This window comes from Eschrichtius robustus, chromosome 20 (genome assembly GCF_028021215.1).
Source record: "Eschrichtius robustus isolate mEscRob2 chromosome 20, mEscRob2.pri, whole genome shotgun sequence".
NCBI lineage: Eukaryota > Metazoa > Chordata > Mammalia > Artiodactyla > Eschrichtiidae > Eschrichtius > Eschrichtius robustus.
In genome coordinates this window covers 41,934,396-41,962,346 of record NC_090843.1, presented here as the reverse complement: position 1 = coordinate 41,962,346, position 27,951 = coordinate 41,934,396, and the positions used below count along the sequence as shown (strand labels likewise).

At 39.8% G+C, this 27,951-nt stretch overlaps 1 protein-coding gene across 3 annotated transcripts; it reads right to left on the bottom strand.

The window, feature by feature from the left end:
• Positions 1 to 44: 44 nt before the first annotated feature.
• PRR11 (proline rich 11) lies at positions 45 to 27,721 on the bottom strand. 3 transcript variants are annotated; one of them, XM_068531276.1, is made up of 11 exons: positions 27,613 to 27,721; positions 14,269 to 14,427; positions 13,488 to 13,620; positions 11,907 to 12,057; positions 11,358 to 11,480; positions 8,827 to 9,096; positions 7,405 to 7,503; positions 6,930 to 7,042; positions 5,972 to 6,031; positions 5,787 to 5,883; positions 46 to 2,466 (listed from the first exon to the last, which is right to left on the bottom strand). In XM_068531276.1, the coding sequence occupies exons 3-11, from the start codon at positions 13,613 to 13,615 to the stop codon at positions 2,398 to 2,400; spliced, it is 1,110 nt and encodes a 369-aa protein (XP_068387377.1). In that variant the 5' UTR covers positions 13,616 to 13,620; positions 14,269 to 14,427; positions 27,613 to 27,721; the 3' UTR covers positions 46 to 2,397. The 3 variants fall into 3 exon arrangements, with proteins under 3 accessions (XP_068387378.1, XP_068387377.1, XP_068387376.1); XM_068531275.1 differs by lacking the exon at positions 14,269 to 14,427; XM_068531277.1 differs by lacking the exons at positions 14,269 to 14,427; positions 27,613 to 27,721 and having other exon boundaries at positions 45 to 2,466; positions 11,907 to 12,037; positions 13,488 to 13,572.
• Between the last annotated feature and the right edge of the window lie 230 nt (positions 27,722 to 27,951).

Below are 27,951 nucleotides of genomic sequence, written 5' to 3'. Positions count from 1 at the left end.
GCACAATAATATGGTTGAATCTTAAATGTAGATTGAAAGAAGCCAAAAACAAAAGAATATATAATGTATGATTCTATTTATACAGAGTTCAAAAGCGAGCAAAATAAACCATAGCATTTAGGGGTGCATATTTAGAACGCAAAGCAAAAAAAAGCAAGCAGATCGGTAGTTACTGGTTGTTGTTTTTTAAAAAATTAATTAATTAATTAATTTTTGGCTGCGTTGGGTCTTCATTGCTGCTTACGGGCTTTCTCTAGTTGCGGCGAGCGGGGGCTACTCTTCATTGCGCTGCGTGGCTTCTTGCTGCGGAGCGCGGGCTCTAGGCACGCGGGCTTCAGTAGTTGTGGCTCACGGGTTCTAGAGCGCAAGCTCAGTAGTTGTGGCACAAGGGCTTAGTTGCTCCGTGGCATGTGGGATCTCCCTGGACCAGGGCTCGAACCCATGACCCCTGCATTGGCAGGCGGTTTCTTAACCACTGTGCCACCAGGGAATCCCAGAAACAGATATATTTCTTAACTTCCATTATCTGTTTAATTTACATCCATAAATGTAAACATAAATGTGGGTCTCATGAAAAAAAGAACACTGTCCCCACGTCTGCTTTCCAGTTTGATGACTTTCCACAACACTGTATTTGGCATCTCAAAGCTATATTTATCTGAGGAAATAGAGGCATTTTGGGGAAATCGCTAAAATATCTTTCTAGCCTGAGATAACCAGGGGATATTTCAGGGATATCATCTTATGTAGCTGTTTCCTGTCGGGCTAGAAAGTTCAGTGGAAAACTGCCACGCCTTGTTTCCCCTCCATGAGGAGCTGCAATCCTTATTCTTGGAACTGCAGTGGAAGTTATCAGCATCAAAGCTAATCCTGTGCCTTCAGAGTCACACTTACCCTAATGAGAGTTCCTCTTCCTCCATGATATTTATCGCATTAGTGACTAGGGGTCCCGGCTGAAGCTAGAGTAGTGTCTACTGCTAAGTAGACATGTCTGACAAACTGGGGGCTCCCAGAAATTGGCAACTTTGTAGAAGACTGACTGATAGGGTTGCCAAATCATATATAGGCTGTTCAGTTAAATTTGAATTTCAGATAAACAACGAATAATTTTTTAGTATAAATATGTCCCATGCAATATTGGGGACATATTTAAACTTCAAAAAATTATTCATTGTTTAATGGGACATATTTATACTTAAAAGTTATTTATTGTTTATCTGAAATTAGACTTTGATGGGGTGTCATGTGTTTATATTTGCTAAACCTGTCAACCCTGTACTGTCAGGAAAAAGCAAAATCCATTGAGGTGTGCATGATTACTGTTAATGATTCAACAGGTGGTTGAGGACAGGGAATCAGATCTCACAGTGAACCTGCTATGGACTTCAGAGAATTCTTGGTGGGGCACTGTGGAAAACACAAGGTTCCTGTTGAGGTCTTCATGAAATTTATATTTAGCGTCATGAATGTGGATAGCAGATATCAAAGTGAGGAATATCTCAGACTTCAGTAAGCCAGATATAACTACCTACCTAAGATGCTAGAAATGATATTCTAATTTTTTAAAAAACCATTTATTTATTTATTGTTTTGGTTATGCCGGGTCTTAGTTGCAGCAGGCAGGCTCCTTAGCTGTGGCTCCAGGGCTCCTTAGTCGCAGCTCGCCAGCTCCTTAGTTACAGCATGTGGGCTCCTTAGTTGTGGTATGTGAACTCTTAGTTGCAGCATGTATGCAGGATCTAGTTCCCTGACCAGGGATCGAACCCGGGCCCCCTGCATTGGGAGAGCGGAGTCCCATCCACTGCACCACCAGGGAAGTCCCATGATATTCTAATTTTTAAGGTCACATTGGAGTTTTTGTTTCAAATTCTTTTGGAACAGTTAGGTTTGAATGGGGGATGGTTTTACTTCTTAATTGCTTATAGGGAACAGAAATAAAATCTAGAGGGTCTGTTTTTTATGGTTAAGTTTGTAGCACTTAATGAGTGCATGAGCTTTACAGGCTGAAATACTTTGCTTTTCAATTACCTGAGACTACCCAAGATGAATGGGCACCAGGTTATTTTCTTAATGTCATAACTGCACCTCTAGAGTAAAAATTAGAGTTATCTAGTTAAACTTGAATAACCTCCCCAACCTAAATTCGGTAATTCCAGGATAAACATCACTTTGGGGATTGCATTTTCCCATCTGTTCTATTATTGATCATGTAAACTAGAAAATATCCTAATACTCGCTTTATGCTACAGTATGTACGGGCTCTATACATATTATAATTCTTCGAATGAATTATATATTAATATAATTATTTATACATACTACATTAAAAAAAGGATTGGGATAATATTATCTGTATATTTTGTGGATCATCATATGGAGTCAGGCAGAGGGGTGGCATCAGTTTTGTTCATCAAAGCTGCTTGTAGAAAGTGGCAGAGTTTGAGTTGGGCTTCTAGGGTGAGCCAGCTATGAAAAAAAAACAAAGGTCCCAAGTATAATATGAATTATGTTCTTGTGGCCAGCACAGCTCTTCTTCTTCCTCACTAACAAAACCCAGATTTTATGCAAGGCAGCAATGCATCCGGTTTCTAAAAACCACTTTTTCCCAGCTTCCCTGATATTATCAGAAGTTCCTGGATATCCCCTGTTTAAAGAGATGAAGGGCAGCTTAGCTAGCACACCCTTTTGCCCTTTGCCCTTCTTATCCTGCCTACAACGTGGACATGAGGCTTCAGGAAGTGTTGATATTCTGCACCATAAGGATAAAAGCCACATATTAAGGATGGAAGAGAGGCGATTACATGGTCAAGCTGCTGTACCCGTTATGCACTGCCTATTTCCCAAGGCAATATGCAGAAAAGAAAAATAAGGCCTTATTTGGTTAAGTCACTAGAGTCAGATTTCTGTTACCAGTAGCCAAATGCAAAGCCTAACTAATATAGTTGCTTCAGAATTAAACGAAAAAGGAAGTCTAAGGAGTGGGCAAAGTCATTCCATGTCTAACAACAGTTTTTACTAGATATCTCTCTAGTAAGTGGATTTTGAGGAGCACAACATATGGCATAGGTCTTATGTGTGATTTTTGATGTCATTGCTCAATATATGGGTTTATTGTTCATTATATTTTAAATTGTTTCCACATTACCCAACCCACTATAGTAGTTATGGGGTAGGGCAGGGACAAAAAGGATCCTAGAGCTAAACAAAGAAAGGAAGTGAGGGTTCTGCCCTCTGCCCATCACAATTTATGGTATTACCAAGGATCTGGGGGTGGACTCCTATTGGATGCTCCAAAAGGAGGAAAGAGGAATACAGTCACACCTCCAAAGAAGGACATATAGTGCTCAGGAGGACCAAGTTGATCGGCAAGAGGGAAACAAAGCTGTCCTGCAAAAGGCAGTGATTCTCTCTTTTTTAAACGGTAGTTGATTTACAATGCTGTGTTAGTTTCAGGTGTACAGCTTCAGATTCTTTTCCACTATAGGTTATTACAAGATAGTGAATATAGTTCCCTGCACTATACAGTAAATCCTTGTTGTTTATCTATTTTATATATAGTAGTGTGTATCTGTTAATCCCATGCTCCCAATTTATCCCTCCCCCCACCCCACCCCTTTGGTAACCGTAAGTTTATTTTCTATGTCTGTGAGTCTACTTCAGTTTTGTAAATAAGTTCATTTGTATTATTTTTTTTAGATTCCATATAAGTGATATATAATATTTGTCTTTCTTTGCCTAACTTCACTTAGTATGATAATCTCTAGGTCCATCTGTGTTGCTGCAAATGGCAGTATTTCATGCTTTCTTATGACTGAGTACTATTCCATTGTGTGTGTGTGTTTGTGTGTGTGTGTACCACATCTTCTTTATCCATTCATCTGTTGATGGACATTTAGGTTGCTTCCATGTCTTGGCTATTATAAATAGTCCTGCTATGAACATTGGTGTGCATGTATCTCTTCAAATTACAGTTTTTGTCTTTTCTGGATATATGCCCAGTAGTGGGATTGCTGGATCATATGGTAACTCTATTTTTAGTTTTTTAAGTAATCTTCATCCTGTTTTCCATAGTGGCTATGCCAATTTACATTTCCACCAACAGTGTAGGAGCGTTCCCTTTTACCCACACCCTCTCTAGCATTTATTATTTGTAGACTTTTTGATGACGGCCATTCTGACCAGTGCATTTCTCCAATAATTAGCAATGTGGAGCATCTTTTCATGTTCCTGTTGCCCATCTGTATGTCTTCTTTGGAGAAATGTCTATTTAGGTCTTCTGCCCATTTTTTTGGATTGGGTTGTTTGTTTTTCTTGTTATTGAGTTGCATGAGCTGTCTGTATATTTTGGAAATTAAGCCCTTGTCAGTCACATTGTTTGCAAATATTTTCTCCCAGTCTGTACGTTGTCTTTTTTTTTTTTTTTTTTTTTTAATTCAGGTTGTATTCTGCTGTCTTTTTTGTTTTTTTTAAGATTTTTTTGATGTGAACCATCTTTAAAGTCTTTATTGAATTTGTTACATTATTGCTTCTGTTTTATGTTTTGGTTTTTTGGCCTAGAGGCATGTGGGATCTTAGCTCCCCGACCAGGAATCGAACCCACACCCCCTGCATTGGTAGGTGACGTATTAACCACTGTACTGCCAGGGAAGTCCCTGTAGGCGGTCTTTTCATTTTGTTTATGGTTTCGTTTGCTGTGTATAAGCTTATAAGTTTGATTAGTTATCATTTGTTTATTTTTGCTTTTATTTCTTTTGCAAAAGGCACTGATTCTTAACGAGGGAATGAAGGAAGGGAGGACAGTGCTGGGGTGGGAAGAGTGTCTGCAGTGGAGTTTGTGGTGTGTCTCTTGGCCCAGAAGGAGATGGAAATATAAGCTTCACAGCCAAAGAGGCCAGCAGCCCTGTGCCCCAGCACTCTAGCAGGGGTGGTGGAAGGATGGCTCCTTCTCACAGATCTGATGATAGAGGTGATCAGGGAGATGAGACAAATAGGGTTTGGAAGAAATCACACAAGGGCCAGCTGATGCACTGGATTTTGGTGTATGGGTCATACATGTAGGTGACAAAGAAGAAAGCTGCCAAGACCTTTTCTTATCAGCTCTGCATGATCTGACTCCTGTCCCCATCTCTATTCCTATCTTTCTGTTACAGCCACACCGGCCACTTTTCAATTCTTCAGACTGTGATCCCTCCCACCATGAGACCCTTGCACCTGCTGTTCTTTTTTCCTGGAGCTCTCCTCCCTGACATCCAAGGTGGGCTCACTCCACAGGTACCCTCTCCAGTTAATGCCTATTCATCTTTCAAGTCTTACCTCATCACTTCCTAAGGGAATCTTTCCTAGATCATACAGGCTAGATCAAGTTACCCCACAGAATCTTGTTCCTTTCCTTCACAGAAGTTACTTCAGTGCAAAATTATACAAATTGTGATTATATGATTAATATCTACTTTCCCCACTAGACTGAAAGATCCAAGACAGCAGATCTGTGTCTGTTTTTGCTTACCACTATACCCCTGGTACTCCAGCACAGTGCCTGGCATATAGGAAGTACTTAATAAATACTTATTAATGAAATTAATAAAACCAGACATTCATTGCTAAAGTGGAGATGATAATCCTAGCTATCTCATAGAATTTCTTGAAGTCTAAATATGAAAGTGCTTTATAAAGCATAAGGAACTGCTTTAAAATTATTATTATTAAGAAAGATGCTTTAGATTATGATTCTAAATAAATTCATTTGAAGAAAAGGATCCAAAGTCTTTTTTTTCCTAAAGGATTACCTGAAACTTTCTCTTCAAGGCCTGGGTCATTACTGGGGTCAGCCCAGTTCCTGTTTCCATATTTTCTTTATTGGTAAGTGGGGTTCCACCTGGGCTCCTGCAAAGGTATTGAAAATATTAGGAGCTGTGTTTATGCTGAATTTTCAAATGAATTTAGAAAGCATAAAGATAGGAGAGTGGATTACCTCTCTACATCGACTTTTCTGAGTAGTTTCCGCAGATCTAACTGGCTTTTACCAGGAGTACTGATAAAATAAAGATACAAAAGTTAGAGCTTGCCAGATTTTATAATTTTTCCAAAGCAAAGAAGTCATTTCTATAGGCAACATCCTAGAAAGTAGTTTGTTACATTTGTTACTATTTATTACATTTAAAATAGCAGTAGATGCTGATAGGAGCATAAAGTGATATAGTGATTCTAATAAGTAATAGTTTTTGACTCAGTAATTACACATGTAAGAATCCATCTTAGGGCAAAACTCAGCTATGCATACAGATGATGGACAAGGATGTTTACTGAAGAGTTACAGAAAAAAAAAATCACAAACAACCTAAATGTCTCAAAACAGGATTTTACCTATGAAATTCACATATTAAAAAACTGCATCTATTGAAGAAGTCAAAATGATGGTTTAAACTAATTTTTAATGAGATATGGGAAAGTTCATGACATATTAATGGGAAAATCCATATCTGTATGTATAATATGATTATACACAGGTACACACATAAACATATCATATTTCACTGATTCCAAAACATAAACATATCATATTTCATTAATTCCAAGAAAACTAGTTTTCTTATTTTATTATTTCTGAAATTGTGCTGCTTTGAAAATTCCTGATAATATTTCCCCCCAAATCTGTTATTAAATCAATGGTGTATTTTGTAATAAACAGCATCATGAAATGGAAATAATAGAGTATATGTCCAGAGAAAGACTAGAATGATAAACAACAGTATGTTAACAGTATGTGGCTATCTCCAATGATAGGATTATTTGCATGATTTTTGTTTTCTTCTTGAAACGTTTCTGTAGATTTCAATTTTCAATGATCATATGTAGCTTTTAAAGTTAGAAATAAGCAATAAATCATTATTTTAAGTAGCAGTAGAGTGTAGTACTGTGTAGTTCCTTACATTAAGACATTTGTAACTCGAGTTGATAACACTTTGGACTTCGGTTTCAGGGAAATGCACTGCAGGTCAGAGACAGTAACTAGTGGATTCTGTGCCTTTGGTGATGGTACAAGCTTTAATCACAAAATGAGACACTATTAAAAACACATTTAAAAATAGCATTCAAAATGTAAACATACTAAAACAATAAATATTTGAGTGCTGAATATGTGTAAGATATATCTATTAAATTTTTATTCCAAATCTTCAAAGTATATCTCTACCTCTTCAAACTAATGGTTGGTAGATAAAACTGCCTAATTAAATAATTTGGGGATTTACATATTTTGTTGAGGAGATCCAAAATTACTCAAAAAAAAAAAATCAAATACTTACCTCAGAATGGTTTCTATATTTAAGACTTATGCTTATTTTCCATTAAGGGACAACCAGGTTAAAAGCCAAAAGACCACGTGTTTGGTCAATGACATCTTACCTTCCTCCTTTCATCAAAACTCTGTGTCTTCTTTAATTTCACAGTCAGGAGATCTTTAACTGTTATATGCATGGGTCCATTTTTTTTTAATGGTCCAGCCTTAAAATACATGGAGAGGTTAGAATTCAAATTGGAACCAGGACATCTAGTCAAATGCAAATCCAAATCTAGTTTTTAAAGACTCTTTAAAAATTAACTTAAAAATTAACTATTATTTCCCCTAGGAGCCTATCAAATTCTTTCCATTCAACCAAGAACAATTCTGTTTTCAGTATCCATGGACGCTAAGGCTATAGAAAAGTATTCACCAAAATGTAAGGCTTTGATAGTAAGAGATGGGCTAGTTCCTTGAAACTATGCATCTTCTTTAGGAGTCATTGTAATAGGACAGGAGATGAAGGAGTTCCTCAAATCAAAGTGAAGTTTTGGGGACTTCCCTGGTGGCTCAGTGGTTAAGAATCCACCTGCCAATGCAGGGGACACGGGTTCGAGCCCTGGTCCGGGAAGATCTCACATGCCATGGAGCAAAGAAACCCATGCGCCACAACTACTGAGCCTGCGCTCTAGAGCCCGCAAGCCACAACTACTGAAGCCCACGTGCCTAGAGCCCGTGCTGCTCAACAAGAGAAGCCACTGCAATGAGAAGCCCGTGCACCGCCACGAAGAGTAGCCCCTGCTCGCCGCAACTAGAGAGAGCCCGTGCGCAGCAACAAAGACCCAACACAGCCAAAAATAAAAATAAATTAATTAATTAAAAAAAAATTTTTAAAGAGCAAGTTAAAAAAAAAAAACAAAAAACAAAGTGAAGTTTTGCCTGAACTACCTAAAAAGATGACTCAGTTCCCATAGAGCAAGGACGTATACTCAAAGAGGTATATATTAGGGCAAATATAACAATAGGCTCTGCATTTAATTCAGCCATTTTAAACCAAATATATCTGTAGTGAAAATTCAGCAGATTTTTAAATAGGGCCATGCCTATCTTAGTGATTCACAAATACTCTGGTCCCCTTGGAAGATAAGTAACTCTAATGGAGACTGGTTCTCCAGCCTAATGGCATTATACTTTAGGATCCACAAATTCTTTTTATTCTGACTTCACTCACTAAGCTATCTTTGTTTTTAATTTGGTTTCCCAGAGAGATTTCCCTTTTTGTAAAGAATCCAACAGGAATCCCCCACCTTGCTGGGTTTCATTCATTTATCCTTGAAAAAAAATCACTTTCATTTCTAAATCCCACTTTCGTGATCTCCCAGAGGACTGTGTCTTTAAAAACAATAATTGACATAATTAAGATATGGAAACAGAACAAAATGCAGCCCTTCCTGTCAAAGCCCTTAGACCAGCCTTAAAAGGACACCTGGCTGTACTCCTTCATTACACACTGACCAAAACACACCTTTACTAGATTGTTTTTTTACCTGATGTGCTTTAGTGAGATCAGATTTTCTGAGCAGCAAAGGTGCTGTCAGTGGTGGAGGCGGAGGGGGCGGAGGGGGCGGAGGGGGCGGAGGGGGCGGAGGCGGAGGCGGGGGCGGAGAAAGACGACTGGCTGGCTGTGGCAATGAGGCGGGCAGTACAGCCTCGGAGTCTCCAGGGGTGGTTAGAGCACACGCAGGCACATTTGTAAGTTTACCACGCATGTGACACATCTGACCACAGCTTGGACAGGAAGAATTTTCTGAGACGGCCTGGAAGAAAACGTTACAGTTGGCAACTGAAGAACAGATTTATTTGGTTCTTATGGCTGAGAGTCATCAAAACCATACCTACCATGTATTGAATGCTTTCTCAGTATACCATATGCTCCATAATATTTTCTCATTTATCACAAGCTCATTCATTCATTCATATATTTGTTTTGTGTGTGCTATATGCCAGGCACTGTGGGTACAATATGAGCTCTGTCTGTCACCTCATCGAGCTGACAGTCAGGTGAGGAAGACAAGACATTAAACATACAAAAAACACATTCAAAACAAACCAAAATAATACTTCAAGAAGAGCCATGAAGTGTGCTATGAGCATGAATAGTCAGAGGTCTGGGGAGTGATATTTAGCCATGATCTCAAAGATGAATTTAGCCTTACCAGGTGAAGAAGGGAGATAAAAACTGGGGGAAGAGTTCCTGGCAGAGGGAAAAACACTTAATGCAACCAAGAATATAGTATATGCAAGGAACTGATAAAAAAGGTCAAGGGCCTGGAACATGACTGTTATGGGCTGAATTGTCCTCCCCCATTGCAACTCATATATTGAACCCTCAACGCCCAGTACCTCAGAATGTGATTGTATTTGGAGACATGGCCTTTAAAGAAGTGATTAAATTAAAAGGAGTCATTAGGGTGGGCTCTAATCCAATGTGACTGGTGTCCTTATATAAAGACGAAACTTGAACAAACAGGAGACACCAGGGATGCACGTGCACAGAGAAGACAATCTGAGGAAATAGAAGGCAAGTCGAGGAGAGAGGCATTAGAAGCCAACCCTACCAACACCTTGAGCCTAGACTTCTGGCCTCCAAAATTGTGAGAAAATAATTTTTGTTGTATAAGTCACCCAGTCTGTGCTACTTTGTCATGGCAGCCCTAGCAAATGAATACAACGACCCTATGAAGTAAGGGGGCATACTACAGGCTGCTGTAACAAAGTATCACAAACTTGGTGACTTAAAACAAAATTCATTCTCTCACAGTCCTGGAGGTTAGAAGACTGAAATCAAGGTGTCAGTAGGACTGCACTCCCTATCAAGGCTCCAGGGAAGAATCTGTTTCTTGTCTCTTCCAGCTTCTGGAATCTACTGGCATCCTTTGGTTTGAGGCCCCATGACTCCAGTCTCTGCCTCTGTGGTCCCATTGCTTCTCCTCTTCTCTGTATGTTCTACTTTGCGTGTCTTTTATAAGGACACTTTTCACTGGATTGAGGGTCCACCCAGATAATAAAGTATGATCTCCTCATCTCAAAATCCTTAACTCAATTATATATCTGTAAAGACCCTGTTCCCAAAAAAGGTAATATTTACAGGTTCCAGGGATTAGGACTTGGACATATCTTCTGGGGGGCCATCATTCAGCTCACTACAGATGGCATCTTCCCCACTTTATAGATGAAGAAACTGAGGTCCAGGTTGTGAAGTCCAGGTCATGAGGTGATTTGCCTTTCCTCCTCTGGTTAGCTCATCTTGAGGCTCAAATTCTGGGAGTAGGGGTGTAATCCCAGAAGCGTCTCTCCAAACCAATGTGCACAATGTTTATTCTTTAGGTTTTAGACACTGAGAATAGGGGTCCTGCTTAGGGGAGTTCGGAGAGAGTGGATATTTATAGATTTTTCCTGCCTATATCAGTCAAGAAAATAGAAACCACCCTGAGTATTTAGAAGAGGGGACATGTAATATAGTGAGTTGGTTATACTGCTGATGGAAGAGCTGAGAAACACGCAGGGGACAGTGAGGCATCCCAGAGATTAGCAACAGCATAAAGCCATGAACACCCTGACACTGCATGGCCAAAGAGAAGGACAGTGTAACCAGATCTCTGGAGCTGGGTTAACCCAGAGAATCTAGAAACATGGTTGACTTACCTAGTGGGAGCTGGAGTTAGGGAGGCAACAACAACCATTGCTGGAGAAATTGCCCAACACAGAGAACAAAGGGGAAAAATACCCCATCCTCTCCCTCCTTCTAATCTCTCATCAGTGTCTCCCATTAGTCCAGCACACCAGGAGCCAGATGACATGGAGCTTGGGAAATGTAGCCTGCAGGGGTCAGCCCACCTCCAATACAGAGCAGAGCCTCTGAAGTTTAAGCACTAGACCTGAGAGCAGACATGCCCAGAACTAGCACTAGCCTGTAGCCACTCCTCCTTCTAGTAAAAGCACACTGGGGTTCCAATGGGGGACAACCCCTTCCCTCCTTACCTAATTCTGGATTTGTTTTTCATTTGATAATACTAACCTTCAATGCTTCCTGGAGCTTGCGTAATTCACTTTCCAAAATGCGAAACCGTTGTTTTAGACTATGAAGTTCTTGGTGGCAGAAACAGGATGGAAAGATGGTGTCTTTCAATACTTCCAAACTCTGAAATTAAAAAATAATCAAGCCTGAATCCAATGAGCAATATGATAAGGACAAGAAAGTGGTTTGATGTATGTTTTATAGAAGTGAAGGCAATATCAAGGACCTACTGTATAGCACAGGAAACTATATTCAATATCTTATAATAATCTATAATGGAAAATAATATGAAAAAGAATATGTGTGTATGTGTGTGTAACTGAATCACTTTGCAGTACACCTGAAACTAACAATTGTAAATCAACTATATTTCAATTAAAAAAAATTTTTTTTATTGAAAAAAAAATTGAGGGCAGACATGACCACACAATTTCATCTTATCTGAGTTTAGCTTGAGTGTCTGCTGACCTGAGCACACACACACATGAACACACACACCAAGTATGTAGAAAAACCATAATGCTGAAAACATGTATGTCAAACCCATACCCGGGCCATGCAGTTCTGAAACCAGTTGTATATAGACCATACTCTATTTGTCCAAAGCTTTACTGCATCTTTAAAATTGGGAAATTTGAAGTTCCAGGATGGTCTTAGCCAGCTTCTGCTAAGGGGTGTATCTGTTGAAGGAATAACCACTCTGTAGGAAAAACAAAACCAAACAAAGCAAAAACTCCTAAGTTGGAATTAACAGCCTCTAATTAAATAACAAGCTAGTTTTATAGTATGACTCAGGAGCAGAGACTATCTAAAGCCAAATTCTTCATTTACTTCTAGAATTCCCAGATTAACTTATGCAACAAATATTTATTGAGTAAATAAATAGTAATAAATAAAATAACATAGTAAACAAATAGGTATCAGAGATTTAGTAATGAACAAAGTAGATAAAAATCCTGCCCTCATAGAATTTACAGTTTCATGGAAGAAAGGTAAAAATAACTAAATGAATAATATATGTGGGTTGTTAGGTAGTGAACAAATGCTAAGGAGAAAAAGATAAAGCAAGAGAGGGAATGTGAAACGTTGGGTGGAGGTGAAAATTTAGATAGGGTAGCCAGGGAATGTCTCACCGAGAAGGTGACTTTTGAGAACAAACGTCAAGGAAGTGAAGAAACTAGCAGAGCAAATATTTGGGAGAAGAGCATTCCTGGCAAGAGCAATAGTAAGTGCAAAGGCCCTGAGGTGGGAGTTTGTCTGAGGTGTTTGAGGAATAGCAAGGAGGCCAGATGACTAGGGTGGAAAGATTGAAGGAAGAGGATTAACAGATTATGTGAGTCAGACCATAAAGGTCTTGTTGGTCATACAAAGGATTTTCATTTTTACTCTGATAGAGGAAGACCTTGGAGAATTTAAGCAGAGGAGCAATATGAAATGATTTTAACAGGCTCACTCTGGCTGCTGTGTTGAAATACACTGCAGAGGCAGCAAGGGCAGAGCAGGAAGACCAGTTAGAAGGCTTTTGCAACATTCGGGAGAGAGAGGAGTCAAGGATGGTATCATGGTTACTGCTTGTTGAGGGTCTGTTTGCTTTAAAATTTTTTCTGTAAAGAGAGCTTTAACAAAAAATGTATAAATATGTTATTGTGAAACCTACTGCCTTAGAGTTCTTAGATTTTAGAGTCTCTTTTAATAACACATTTAAGCCCTGAGTCCCAGAGAATAAATGATCAAACTTTACCAAAATAAAGATTTAAGTTCTAGTCATATACCCCTCTTTCATCACTTAGTTACCAGGTTTATACAATTAAATCGACTAGGAAAGTAGAAAATAGTTACTGTGCACCTCAAACACAATTCCTTGTGATTTTTACTTCGTTTGAACTCTTAAGCTATAGTTGCCACATAAAATCAGGATGCTCAGTTAAAATTTAATTTCAGATAAAGGGTGAATAATTTTTAGTATAAGTATATTAGAAATGTTGCATGGGACAATACAAAAAATCATTCATTGTTCATCTGAAATTCAAATTTAACTGGGTGTTCTGTATCTTTATTTGCTAAATCTGGTAACTTGTTCCTAAAATGATCAGATTTTTAATATTTTCTCTGTTCCATATTACGCCTTACCTTTCTGGTGAGGGTGGCGGAGGGGGAGGTGTAACTAGCTTAGACTTAAAGTGAGAGGTTTCTTTTCTTTCGAAAAATCTTTTCGCTTTGGCTTTTAGCTTTCTTCTTCGTTGCTTGAACTTGGGCATGGTTTCTGTAGAGAAAATTTGTTTTTACATTTTTTATTGAGGAATAATACATATACATAGAAAATACACAAATTTTAACTACAGTTCAATGAATTATCACAAAGTGAACACATCCTTGTAACCACCACCTTGGTTAGGAAATGGGTCACCACCAGCAACCCAGAGTCCCCTTGAGGCAGGAGATAGATGGGCCCCAGGCTGAGCAGCTGGAATCTGTCCCCTGTAGACAGATATTTCAAGATGAAGATAATGGCAGGAGCAAGAAGGAGCTGAGTCCTGTTTGGATAAAAAGCTAAAGAGACCACATATTTCTCATTCTTGAGGTCAAGGAGACCCCTAAGCAACACATGTGCAAAAAGGATCCTTGGGGAGGGGGACCAGACCATAATATGTTCTGCTAACTCCTCAGAGACCCTTGCGCTGGAATCCATCTTGGCTAAAAGATGTGCATGCACACAGGGGAGGGCCCTGTGCCAGACCAAATATGGACTCAAAGTCAGACAAAGCAAGATGATTGGCCAGAGGTAACCCAGAACTGCCCCCATATAAGTAACATAATCCACCCCAAAAGTGTGTGCCGCTCTCTCTCTCTTGCTGAGTCCACCCGTGCTTTCTCTGCACATATCTTCTCTCCTAATAAGCATGTTACTTGCCTCACTACTTTTTGTCTCTTTGCCGCATTCTCTCTTCAAAGCAGACAAGCACCAGGGCAGCGTTGTGGCCCGGGTTCAATCCCTGGTCAGGGAACTGAGGTCCCACTTCAAGCCACCGCAGGCTGCAGCCACCTCATAGCCACCCAAGATCATCCTGAACTGGAGGAAAATTTAAACCCAGATTAAAACTATCTCTAGAGATACCTTAGCTTTGGCATTATATTACTCTCTAATTTTGTTTTTGTTTTGCTTGTTTTGCTTTTCTTCATTAAGTCAAGTGAATTTCCCTTTCTTTATAATGAAATCAAGCAGGACCTTTCAGGGCCTTCCCAGTACAAAAGCCATTTTTGTTCCCTTTCTCTTGTTTGTAGAAAAAAGACTTCAGTCTCCTAAGCCTTCCTCAAGTTCCAAAGAGCAGACTCAAGCAGTTACTAATTAGAGAAGTGAGGGAATGCAGAAACAATGATAGGTTAAACAATAGTTCAGAGATAAAACAGAGTCACAGGACTCCTAGTTCCTCCTCAAGGGATATATATAATGATCTGATGCATATCTTTGTGCTGTCCTGCAGAATCTAAGACCACACCCCCAAGGTGAAAGATGGTGACTACATGCTGACCACCAGCACTTAGACCCCAGACTGGTTAGAACCATAAATGTTGATGATTAAGATTCCCCAGACATCGGGCTTCCCTGGTGGCGCAGTGGTTGAGAATCTGCCTGCTAATGCAGGGGACACGGGTTCGAGCCCTGGTCTGGGAAGATCCCACATGCCGCGGAGCAACTAGGCCTGTGAGCCACAACTACTGAGCCTGCGCGTCTGGAGCCTGTGCTCCGCAACAAGAGAGGCCGCGATAGTGAGAGGCCCGCGCACCGCGATGAAGAGTGGCCCCCGCTTGCCGCAACTAGAGGAAGCCCTCACACAGAAATGAAGACCCAACATAGCCAAATAAATAAATAAATATATAATAATTAAAGGTGCTAATAATTAAAAAAAAAAAAAAAGATTCCCCAGACATCACCCTGTTACCTTACCACCAACCAAAAAGTTGAAAGTCCACCAGCTGATCAGGCATCCTATTACCCTCACCCCTAATGCTGCCTTTAAAAATCCTTGCCTGGGCTTCCCTGGTGGCTCAGTGGTTAAGAGTCCACGCTTCCACTGCAGGGGGTGTGGGTTCGATCCCTGTTCTGGGAACTCCCGCATGCTGTGCAGTGCAGCCAAAAAAAAAAAAAAAAAATTCTTGCCTGAAAGCCATCCAGGAGTTTGGCGCTTTTGAGCACTAGCTGCCCTTTCTCCTTGTTTGGTGCCCTGCAATAAACACTGTACTTTCCTTCACCACAACCTGGTGTCAGTTGATCAGCTTTGCTCTGAGTTGGGCAAGTGGACCTGAGTTTGGTTCAGTAACAATAACAGAGAAGATGGCTACAGTTGGGTTATATCAGTTATTAAAAAGAAGTAAATTTCTTTGCTCGTAACATTTACTGAGATTCCAATGTACAAGGTTGAGTTGGTAGTGAAAGAAAAACAAAACTAACCATTTATATAATGCCCATTTACTTTTAGACACCTTCACATACATTTTTTCAGTGAATCTTCATTACCGTGCAAGGTATTTTTCCTGAGGAAGAGGACTTTTATTCCCATTTTTACATAAGAATAAATTGAGGCTTAGAAAGATGAGATGATTTATCCAAAGTAATGCAATAAAGCATTAAGTCCAGATTCGTAAGTCTCCAAAGACCACGTTCTTCCTAATACACTGTGATGCAATAGTAGAATAGGTGATATACAACATAATAACAAATTACCCCAAATCTAAGACATGGGTGTTTCAAAACATTTACTTTAAAGCACTTTTAAACACTAACTAGTATATTTAGATTTTAACCCAGATCCTTTTCTGAAGAAAATTAAGTCAGAGCTGGTTTGATGTGAAGAAGTGCTTTGCCGGTTTCAGTTTTTGCTACCTGAGGAACAAAGATGTCCTTATTCAAGTAGCAGAACTAAAAATGGTCTCAAGGGCTGGGCCTCCTTCTCTTCAAACTTACATTTCAATAGGAACAATTGGTCTTTAAAATACACATTCATTCCACTTTTGTTCGCCCTGTAACCCTCCAGCACTTGGTATGCAGCTCTATGCTTGCTCAGCTCTCAGATTCCAAGGGCTGAAGAACCTCCCCCAGCTCCAATGTGGGTAGTAAAAACTAAGAAATGTTTTAGTTCCAATAGCATTGGACTCACAGAGGGCACCCTCCATGGCAATGGGTGACAGAACGTATATCAACAACTGGTCTAGGAGTAAAGTTTCTTGATAGCATCTTATTTAACAAATTGCCAGACCTCAAATTAACAGCGTATTTCTTAACTGTTCTTACAGGCTTGGGAGACATACCCCAAGATACCTGATTTCACCTTTATTGTATCACTTTTCCTTTCTACTGAAATAATGAATAAAGGCTAAGTGGGGATTATTAAACACAAGGGATATCTATAGGATTAAAAAAAAACAAACCACAAAACAAAAATACTCTGAATGAAGATATTTAGGAAAGACTCAGGAAGCAACAAAAAACTTATGGTTGCCTGGAAAAGAAGTTAAACCTCATCAAATCCATGGCCAAGACTATCTGTGAAGAAATGTCATTGGAAACCTCTATCCAAGGCCCAGAGTTCACTGGTTGGGATCCCCAGAATCTGAGATTTCCCCAGTAACCTCCCCTTCCTGTCTTCTGTCTGCCCCTTCACAGCCCTCCCCCATTCTGTTCCTGTTGCCTCTCTCACCTGCCTTGATGTCTTTTGTTAGAGAGCAAACTGACACAGAGAACTGGCCTCCTGCCTCCCTTTTTCCTATATTCACCAATCAATCCCTCAGTTATGAAAACAGACTTTAGAAAGGAGCTGGATGTTCTGGTTAAACTCAGTGGATTGACTCTATACCTTAACCTCCACTCCAATGGTGTGCTGGGAGTACCCCTGACTTTTACATTTTTAGGAAGTCTGTGAGCCAGTTGTTAAACAAATCTACCATTTAAATTAAATTATATAAACTTACAATTAGGTAATTTATATTTTAAAAGATAATCAATACACAAAACTCACCACTCCCTAATGATTTTACTATTATGTATGCTCTTGAGGTTTGTTTTTTTTTTCTTTTTACCTGATTGTATCTATACGGCGAAAATGCTTTAGAATGGTGTATTATGCTCATTTTTTCCCAACTGCACATTCAACGTGACTTCACATTGGAAACTTGAAATTGCCCATGATGGGAGAATTTACACCATGGCTATTATAAAACACTACAAATTAAGGCTTGGTTTATTATTTTGTTGATTGTTAAGAAAGTGATGAAAAGAATGTTAATAGTGCAGATTAAACTTAAAAGTGTATCTTGTCTGTAGTTACACTGTGAATAGCACAAAAAAATTGAGGAGTGTTATTCCAGTATTTGAAAATGATTATCTGATTCATCAGAGGTTGCTTACTGAAGTTCCAAAATAAATCTTTGTGTTTCGCTTTTGTGTTACTTCACAGAGTAAATAAAAATATCAACCAACATTCATATCAGGACTAAGCTTGTTCATAAATTGCAACCACATGTTGGTTACAAATAAAAGAAGTCTATAAAAATCAATAATAGCATTTTGTGAGAATCAATTGGCTATGAAATTTATAAGAAAGAGTATTATATATTTTATCATTGCTTATAAAAATTATGTTATATACCATAACAGTATATAATATCAGTAAATTTATAATAAAATTATGTATATATATTTATAAATATTTATTAGCACACTACTGGTGGAGCATCATGAAAACATCATGAAAAAGGCAGTAAAGGAATAAAAAAGGCATAAACCCACAGGACGAAGAATGGGAGTAGACCCTATAATAGATGATAGATGTGAACTAAATCATCTAAAAGTAGTAGTAACTGACTTGGCAGAGCAGAGGAAAGCTAAGGCTTGCCTGCCTGGTAGGGAAGCCAACAGGAAGCAAGACCATTCCCAGAACTCTGAGAAGATTCGGGACTTGAAAGCACCTAGTTCCTTTGAAGGTTTGGGGTAGGGCTTAAATTGGATTGATTAAAAGTCTTTATAAGAATTGGATAGGCCTTTGACTTCTGCCCTCCCATCCTTACAGCCTGGCAGTGTCCTGGCTTTCATTTTATGGACCGGTTTATTCTCTGGAGAAGTTGAACCTAGAGGTGATGAATTTGGGTCACCAAGCATAGCAGGGTCATGTCTCTGTTACTATACAGAAGATAGGGGATGATCCTAACTGAAAAGTGAGACTTTCAATCCCCTTCCTCAGCTCTGCTCCCAAAATACAGGCCACCAAGTTTTTTTGTTTGTTTGGTTGGTTTTTTGTTTTATTTGTTTACTTATTTGTTTTTGGCTGCATTGGGTCTTCGTTGCTGCACGCGGGCTTTCTCTAGTTGTGGTGAGCGGGGGCTACTCTTTGTTGTGGTGCGTGGACTTCTCATTACAGTGGCTTCTCTTTGTTGCGGAGCATGGGCTTTAGCCGTGCGGGCTTCAGTAGTTGTGGCACATGGGCTTCAGTAGTTGTGGCTCACGGGCTCTAGGGCACAGGTTCAGTAGTTGTGGCGCAGGAGCTTAGTTGCTCCACGGCATGTGGGATCCTACCAGACCAGGGTTTGAACCCGTGTCCCCTGCATTGGCAGGCGGATTCTTAACCACTGCGCCACCAGGGAAGTCTTACAGGCCACCAAATTTAATTCCCAGCCTCAAACCCCCACATCTCTCATTCCTCCTGGTGGAGACTAGAAGATTCTTCTCCAGGGAAATTGACTGGCCCAAGATTCTACCCAAAATGGCCAAGTCCTTGATGATCAATTACCCATTGTGGTGCCCACAGGTTGACAATACCCACCTCCACTACTTTGAGCTGCCAATCAATTATCTTTTTTGTGTATTCCTTTGACAAATAACAGCCAAGGATCATCAATCATTTTTAGGAAAAGTCTTTACCATGAAGAGCAGAGACCAAAATAAACAGGGAGAAAAAAAAAAATCCAAATCAAAGGAAATGGAAAGAATGTAGGAAGCAGAAGAAAAATTAAAAAAAGAAAAGAAAATATCTTCAGAAAATGAGATACTGCATTCATGAAATAAGGATAAGAAACAATTTTTAAAATTAAAATAGGAGAAATTTTTAAAATATAATAGAACAGTTGGAAGATTAAAGTTTTAGATGAGAACAGAGAAAATGGAGAGAATTTTATCAAATAAACAGTACAAAAATACTCCCCAGAACTGAAGGACTTGAATTTCCAGACTGAAATGGTCCATTTAATGTAATGAATAAAAGATTCACATTGAGGCATGCCATCATTTAGAATGCCAAAAATAAACAGGAGATTCTAAAAGTTTCCAGAGAGAAAACACGGTCTAGATATAGAGGACTGAGAAGAGAATGACACCAGATTTCAACAGCTACTCTGCAGTTCTGAGGGGATTCCACAGTCCTATACCTGGCCAAAATTTCAGTCAAGTGTGAGAACAGAAGACAAACAATGGGAATTTCCAGGATAATGGTGATCACAACAGGTCCTCGGAAGACAACTTTGCAGCAGGCCTAGAGGAGGGGTCAGCAAACCTTTTTCTGTGAAGGACCAGATAATAAATATTTTAGGCTTTGCAAGCCATCTGGTCTCTGTTACAACCACTCAGCTCTACCACTATAGCACCAAAACAGCCACAGACAATACTTAAATGATTGTGGCTGTATTCCAATACATTTTATTTATGGCCATTGAAATTTGAATTTCACAGAATTTTCATGTGTCACAAAATATTATTCTTTTGATTTTTTTCCAGCTATTACAAATTGTAAAAACCATTCTTAGCTCATGAGACCTATAAAAACAGTAATTTCCTGACCCCTCACTCAGTGCACAGCCAGCAAAGTGAGCAAGTGTAACAGAGGGCTTCAGTAGGGAAAAAAAAAGAAAAGAAATGGATAAATTACCTAGTGTGTTTGATCATTCTGAGCAGAATTTACTGTTTTTCTGTAAAGTTAGGGCCAAGTTACTGATAAGAGCTTGAAAAAATAAGTATATTAAAAATGTCTAGGAGGGGGTGGGACTTCCCTGGTGGTCCAGTGGTGAAGAATTCGCCTTCCAATGCAGGGGATGCAGGTTCGATCCCTTGTCAGGGAACTAAGATCCACATGCCGCGGGGCAACTAAGCCCACGCACCACTAGAGAGCCTGCCTGTCGCAACTACTGAGCCCACGCCACAACTAGAGAAGCCTGTGTGCTGCAATGAAAGATCCTGAGTGCCGCAACTGAGACCCGATGCAGACAAATAAATATTTTTAAAAATTTGTGTTTAAAAATAAATAAATAAATAAATAAAATATTTAAAAAAAATTCTAGGGGGGGAATTGCCTGGAGGTCCAGTGGTTAGGACCTGGTGCTTTCACTGCCATAGCCTGGGTTTGATCCCTGGCTGGGGAACTAAGAGCCCACAAGCTGCAGGGCGTGGCCAAAAAAAAAAAAAGTCTAGGAAAAAAGTTCTATGAGAAAAGAAGTGAAATCATAGTAACACTATATGTTCAGCTGTTACACAATATTTTATAGTATGAACACTGAATGTTTATTTAACTAAAAATTATGATATATTGGGAAGACAGAAGGAAAGAAAGTGGAAATCAGCAGTTGTCTAAATTTATATAATGCTTAACCCATTGGGGGGGAAGAAAAAAAGAAGAGCATTATAAACATGTTACTTAAAAACATGGAGGCAAACACCAGAAACAGTTACAAAAGTGGATAGGGTTGCCTTTGGCGAGTGGGAGTCAGGATTATAGAGAGAGGATTCAGAGGACTATCGTTTCTTGTTTGTTTCTTTCTAAGTATAATAAGACTTCCGGTAGTATTGGACAGTTAACCTTTGGTATGTACTATTAGCTGGAAAAATAAGAGTACCACCATTCTGAAACTGGGTCATCTTTTCCTAGCCCTTTCCTGGTGGTTGTTCCAGCGCCCATGCCTTCAAATTTCTAAAGAGTTCTACATAAGCCAATGTATGTCATTCTGGAAATTATTATTATTATTATTATTATTATCATCATTATTTTTTTGGCTGCCCTGGGTCTTCGTTGCTCTGTGCAGGCTTTTTCTTTTCTTTTCTTTTCTTTTTTTTTTTTTTAATGCTATTCTTCTCTGCTTACATTCTTTTTATGTATGTGTGTATGTATGTATGGCTTTGTTGGGTCTTCGTTTCTGTGCGAGGGCTTTCTCTAGTTGTGGCAAGCGGGGGCCACTCTTCATCGCCGTGCGGGGGCCACTCTTCATCGCGGTGCGCGGGCCTCTCACTATCGCGGCCTCCCGCTGCCGAGCACAGGCTCCAGACGCGCAGCCTCAGCAATTGTGGCTCACGGGCCCAGCTGCTCCGCGGCATGTGGGATCCTCCCAGACCAGGGCTCGAACCCGCATCCCCCGCATTGGCAGGCAGACTCTCAACCACTGCGCCACCAAGGAAGCCCTTCTTTTCTTTAATAAATTTATTTATAAATTTTTATTTTTTGGCTGTGTTGGGTCTTTGTTGCTGCATGCGGGCTTTCTCTAGTTGTGACGAGCGGGGCTACTCTTCATTGCAGTGTGTGGGCTTCTCATTGAGGTGGTTTTTCTCTTGTTTTGGAGCTTGGGCTCTAGGCACGTGGGCTTCAGTAGTTGTGGTGTGTGGGCTCAGCAGTTCCAGCTCGCGGGCTCTAGAGCACGGGCTCAGTAGTTGTGGCGCACAGGCTTAGATGCCCCGTGGCATGTGGGATCTTCCTGGACCAGGGATTGAACCCATGTCCCCTGCACTGGCAGGCTGATTCTTAACCATTGGACCACTAGGGAAGTCCAGAAATTATTTTTTAAATGAAAAAAAATCTAGGAACTAAATCATATTTTCTCCTCTCTCTTCTGTATGTGTGTGTGTGGGGGGGTGTCCTGGGCCCTGGGTCATTATTACTATTTTATAACCTTCTAATTAAATATAGTAATTGACACATGCAGAGAATTAAGAGAATATGTCAAATCTGTCAGGATAGAAAGACACAGTCTGAGATAATTCCTAGATTAACGTTATATTAAAAAATAATCATAGCTCTTCCAAAAGTGAAAGATAATGAATTCCTACCTCAAACAGGACAGAGGACACAGCAAGCTAAGGTTGGTTTTATTATCACTGCTTTACTAAAAGCTTTAGATACTCTGCAGAGGATAACTGTCCAATTAAAAAAAGAGTATATAGCAATCTTTATCTAGGTGAGACATGTAAAGTCCCCTTTCCAAAAGAGTAATGAGACATACAAATTCTTTTTGCTAGATTAGGTGGGATTCCAACTGCTAACACTAGATAGAAGCTCATTCTTTCATGATTACTCAAAGCATTTTTCCTATTTTTTAAATTGAAAAATATACTTCCTTTCTTTTTACTTGCCTTGTTTTGAAAAGGATCTAAGGCCAATTTAAAAAACCCTGTACCACAACAATAAAAAAAAAAAAGAAAAAGGTAAGTGAGGAAATTAGAATACTCCATTATAGAATAGACTATATTAAAATTATATATTATTCATAAACATGAATCAGAAATATTTCTCTGATTAATTCATCCTGTCCCTTCTCCTTACCATCCCTCCCCTTTCTGTCTTTTTTTTTTTTTTAAATAAATTTATTTATTTATTTATTTTTGGCTGTGTTGGGTCTTCGTTTCTGTGCGAGGGCTTTCTCTAGTTGCGGCAAGCGGGGGCCACTCTTCATCGCGGTGCGCGGGCCTCTCACTATCGTGGCCTCTCTTGTTGCCGAGCACAGGCTCCAGACGCACAGGCTCAGTAGTTGTGGCTCACGGGCCCAGCTGCTCCGTGGCATGTGGGATCTTCCCAGACCAGGGCTCGAACCCGTGTCCCCTGCATTGGCAGGCAGATTCTCAACAACTGCGCCACCAGGGAAGCCCCCCTTTCTGTCTTATATCTTCAGTTGTCCTCACCATCTTTCCCTGGGCTCTCCCTTGTTTTCCATTTTTTTAATTTTTATTTTTAAATTTTTTTAATTTTTGGCTGCGTTGGGTCTTCATTGCTGTGCGTGGGCTTTCTCTAGTTGCAGCGAGCGGGGGCTATTCTTCCTTGCGGTGCACGGGCTTCTCATTGCAGTGGCTTCTCTTGTTGCAGAGCACTGGCTCTAAGCACGCAGGCTTCAGTAGTTGTGGCATGTGGGCTCAGTAGTTGTGACTTGCGGGCTCTAGAGCGCAGGCTCAGTAGTTGTGGCACACAGGCTTAGTTGCTCCGTGGCATGTGGGATCTGGACCAGGGCTCGAACCTGTGTCCCCGGCATCAGCAGGTGGATTCTTAACCACTGAGCCACCAGGGAAGCCCTGTCTTTTGATATAGTCTATTTTCCCCTACTCTTTTAATTTTGAAAAATTTCAAACCTTGAGAAAATTTATTAGTATAATTAACACTCATATATCATTCACTTAGATTCACCAATTGTTATCTGATAATTATCTCTCTTCATAGGGGTATATATATGTGTGTGTGCAATGTATAATACATATTATACATGATAATGTATAAAATACATAACCATGTATTTATGTAATTTATATAATTTTTACATATCATATTACACAGACACACTCCTATACAGAAAGATAACAGTTGGTGAATCTAGGTGCATGATATATGACTATTTATTATACTATTCCTGTAAATTTTCTCAAGGTTTGAAACTTTTCAAAGTAAAAAATATAATATATAATAAATGTACATAAATATAAAAAATACTTACACATGCATAAAAGTTTTTAGTTTTTGACTGAGCAGAGTTAGTTGCAGACATCATACTTCACTCCGAGATACTTTAGCTTCAGTTTCCTTACATGAACATGGACATTATTCTACAAAACCACAATCAGGAAATTTTACTTTTGAATATAGTCCATATTCAATTACTATTCAATAGTCTGAACAATATCCTTTACAGCTGATTCCTTTCCCTCTCCACATTGCATTTATTTATTTATTTGTTTTTAAAGATTTAATTTTATTTATTTTTGGCTGCATTGGGTCTTCGTTGCTGCACGCGGGCTTTCTCTAATTGTGGTGAGCGGGGGCTACTCTTCGTTGCAGTGTGCGGACTTCTTGCGGTGGTGTCTCTTGTTGTGGTGCACTGGCTCTAGGCATGCGGGCTTCAGTAGCTGTGGCTCACGTGCTCTAGAGCACAGGCTCAGTAGTTGTGGCACAGGGGCTTAGTTGCTCTGCAGCATGTGGGATCTTCCTGGACCAGGAATCAAACCCATGTCCCCCGCATTGGCAGGTGGATTCTTATCTACCGCTCCACCAGGGAAGTCCCTCTCCACATTGCATTTAAGTGTAGTATCTCTTCAGTCTCCTTTAATTTATAACAGTTCTTCAGCCTTTTTATATAAGTATTTGCCTTTCTTCATATTTATATTCTTGAAGAATTCCAGTAGTTGTTTTGGAAAATATTCCTCAGTTTGGGTTTGAGTATTCCTCCAGTGATCTTCCTACCTTCAGTCCTTCTCCTTGCCAGTTTATTTTCTACATTGTTCTGGAGTTAGTCTTTCTTTTTTTCTTTAATTATTATTATTTTTTAAATTGATGTATAGTTGATTTACAATGTTGTGTCAATCTCTGCTGTACAGCACAGTGATTCAGTTATACACATATATACATTCTTTTCCTTTTTAATATTCTTTTTCATTATGGTTTAATCACAGGATATTGAATATAGTTCCCTGTGCTATACATTAGGATCTTGTTGTTTATCCATTCTAAATGTAATAGTTTGCATCTACCAACCCCAAACTCCCAGTCCATCACCAACCCCCCACCCCCACCCCACTCCGCCGCCCTTGGCAACCACAACTCTGTTCTCTATGTCTTTGAGTCTTGTTTCTGTTTTGTAGATAGGTTCATTTGTGCCATATTTTAGATTCCACATATAAGTGATATCATATGGTATTTGTCTTTCTCTTTCTGACTTACTTCACTTAGTATGATAATCTCTAGTTGCATCTGGAGTTGGTCTTTTAAAACAAAAATATGACCCTGATATTCCCTGTTTAAAAGCATTTGAAGGATCCTTATCACCCACTGGATAAACCAAATTCCTTAGCATACCTTTCAAAGCTTTCCACAATTTAGCTCTAACAGCCCTTTGCAGCCTCATCTCTTCTAATGATTAACAGTTTGTACTTCAGGCATACCAAACACCAGATACTTTCTATAGTGTTATCAGCCTTTCCCCCTGCTTGGGGTATCCTCCTCCAGGTCAATTTATGTAGCCTTCCAGATTCAGTTACTTTTTTTTTTTTTGCCACGCTTTGCAACATGCAGGATCTTAGTTCCCCAGCCAGGGATTGAACCTGTGCCCCCAGCAAAGGAAGGGCAGAGTCTTAACCACTGGACCGCCAGGGAGGTCTCTCTTGGTCTTTTTGTTGAGTGCTTATAATCCTCCAGGTACTATGGTAGGTGCTAGGATACAACATAGTCTCTGTCCTTATGGAATGTTTACTGGCTGATAACGTCATCTCTTTTGTGCTTCTATAGCACTTTATACACACCCTTATTGTGACATTTATTATATTGTATTGTAATTTTTGTTTGCATGTTTGTCACCCCACTGGATTTGAGCTTTTCAAGGGTAGCATGAATTTTATTCATCTCTGTTTCCCCAGGACCTAGAGTATAGCAGGCATTAAATACCATTTCATTCAATAAATGAATGAAAGAATAGCAAGTGTTCTCTATTTTGATTAAGGAATATGCTTTAATACAATTCTGGAAAATCTCTTAGTGAGGGAGATTGTTAATTCTTCAAATCATACTGCACCTTCATATGGTTAAAGGATGGGTTCAAAACTATTTCCAGTAGGAAGATGCAGTAAATAATAAGAGTAAGAATTACACTCCTCTGCATGAGTTGGCACTGCTGCTTCTATTAAAACTCCACCCTGTGATACAAAAAAATGCTTTTGGTCAGGGGGTACTTACAAAGCTGTGGCAGCAACAGAAATTGAAACCAAGTCCTATGTCTAATTTATAATGAAAACTAATGCCCGGGTTTTTGTTCTTTTTCTTCTTCCTCTTTCCTTCCCTTTATGGCCTAGCCCACACCTGTTGGATCACGTTTGCCTAATCAACAATAAGTAATGAAAGTCAGGTGCCTTAAGGCACAACTTTCAGATAAACATCACTGTTTATCTGCTGTTCTGAATTATCTTCCAGGGTAAGATGACCTTTATAGATTATGTTGACACAGATCCCGGGGGGTCACAGACCACTGGACTAAAGACATGGTGGACCGCAGATGACTAAGATGATTAACCTCAGCTCCTTTGTTCTTCCCCTTTAAAAACCCCTAACTCAGAGACCAAGTTGGAGTGACTTGTCTCCCACTTCCTTGCCTGGCTCCTTGCAATAAAATCTTTGTTGCAAACTCCCGCTGTCAGAGTTTGGCTTTCTGCACTGCGGGCACACGAGCCCTTTGTTTGGTTTAAAAATAACAATTGCATTTCTTTAATATTGTCCTAAAACACATTTTTATGGAAAAAAATGTGTTTACACTCCCACAAACAGCTTTCTGTCAATTAATCACTTTCGATTACCAGTTCAACTGATTCCTCTTGAACATCCATAGGGCTATTGCTGGTACTTGCTTATATCTAAATTACATTTTATGTTGTGCAGCATTGCTTTGTTAGCTCCTATCTTGTTTCTCTAGAGATTGCGGTTCCCTAAAGCTTAGTCCAGCACAGTACTAGGCACATAGAAAACAGGACACACTTTTTAAACTGATACTCTCACAGAAAGTCGGACGATATTAAGACTATATTAAGGAACATAGTACTACTCCCTATCAAAAAATGTATGTTCTCAAACTTAAAGTGCATAAGAATCACGGGGGGGAGGGAAGTCTTGTTAAAATGCATATTCTGATTCAGTAGGTCTGGGTGGAGACAGATAATCTGCATTTTAAACAAGCAGCCAAGTGTTGCAGATGCAGTTGGCCCGCGAACCACGTTTGGAGCAGCAAATACGTAAAGGACTGTGCAAAAGCAAGGCGACTTTGCTCCAAAACATATTTTTGCAGAGCGTTAATTAAATATAAGTATGATTAGAGTGGAGCCAGGCGGAGCACTTCTTACCCAGCCTTAAACCTCCTCTTTTCCGATCCATCTCCCCTCCGAGTCCAGCCAAACTTCCCACCTCTGTAAACCGTAAGAACACAAGCAGCAACAGGCCCAGCTACGGAAGATGCGAGCCCAGGTAACGTAGGAAGATACCCCTGCACTTACTAGGCTAAGAGTCCGGGGATACGATGGAGTCCCGGCAGTGGCCTCTCCCTCGCCATAAAGAAAAATTCAAAATTAAAACCTTATCGTGGAGGGACCAATCGTAGCCTTGGTCTTTGCACAATTCGCTCTGCGTGTAGTGTAGGATCACAGCCTGGCTTGTGATTGGCTGAGGTAGAACCACACTCCGGCCAATCAGAGCTGAGGCGCTTCTTGTATGAATATGGGGGAAGGCGGGAGCGAAGTGGAGGGGAAGCTGGAGAGGAAAGGTGTGTCACGTCCCCTTTGCTGTTTCTGGAAGCTTTTGTGTAATTGGTTGGCTCTTCTTCCGATTGCACCAAT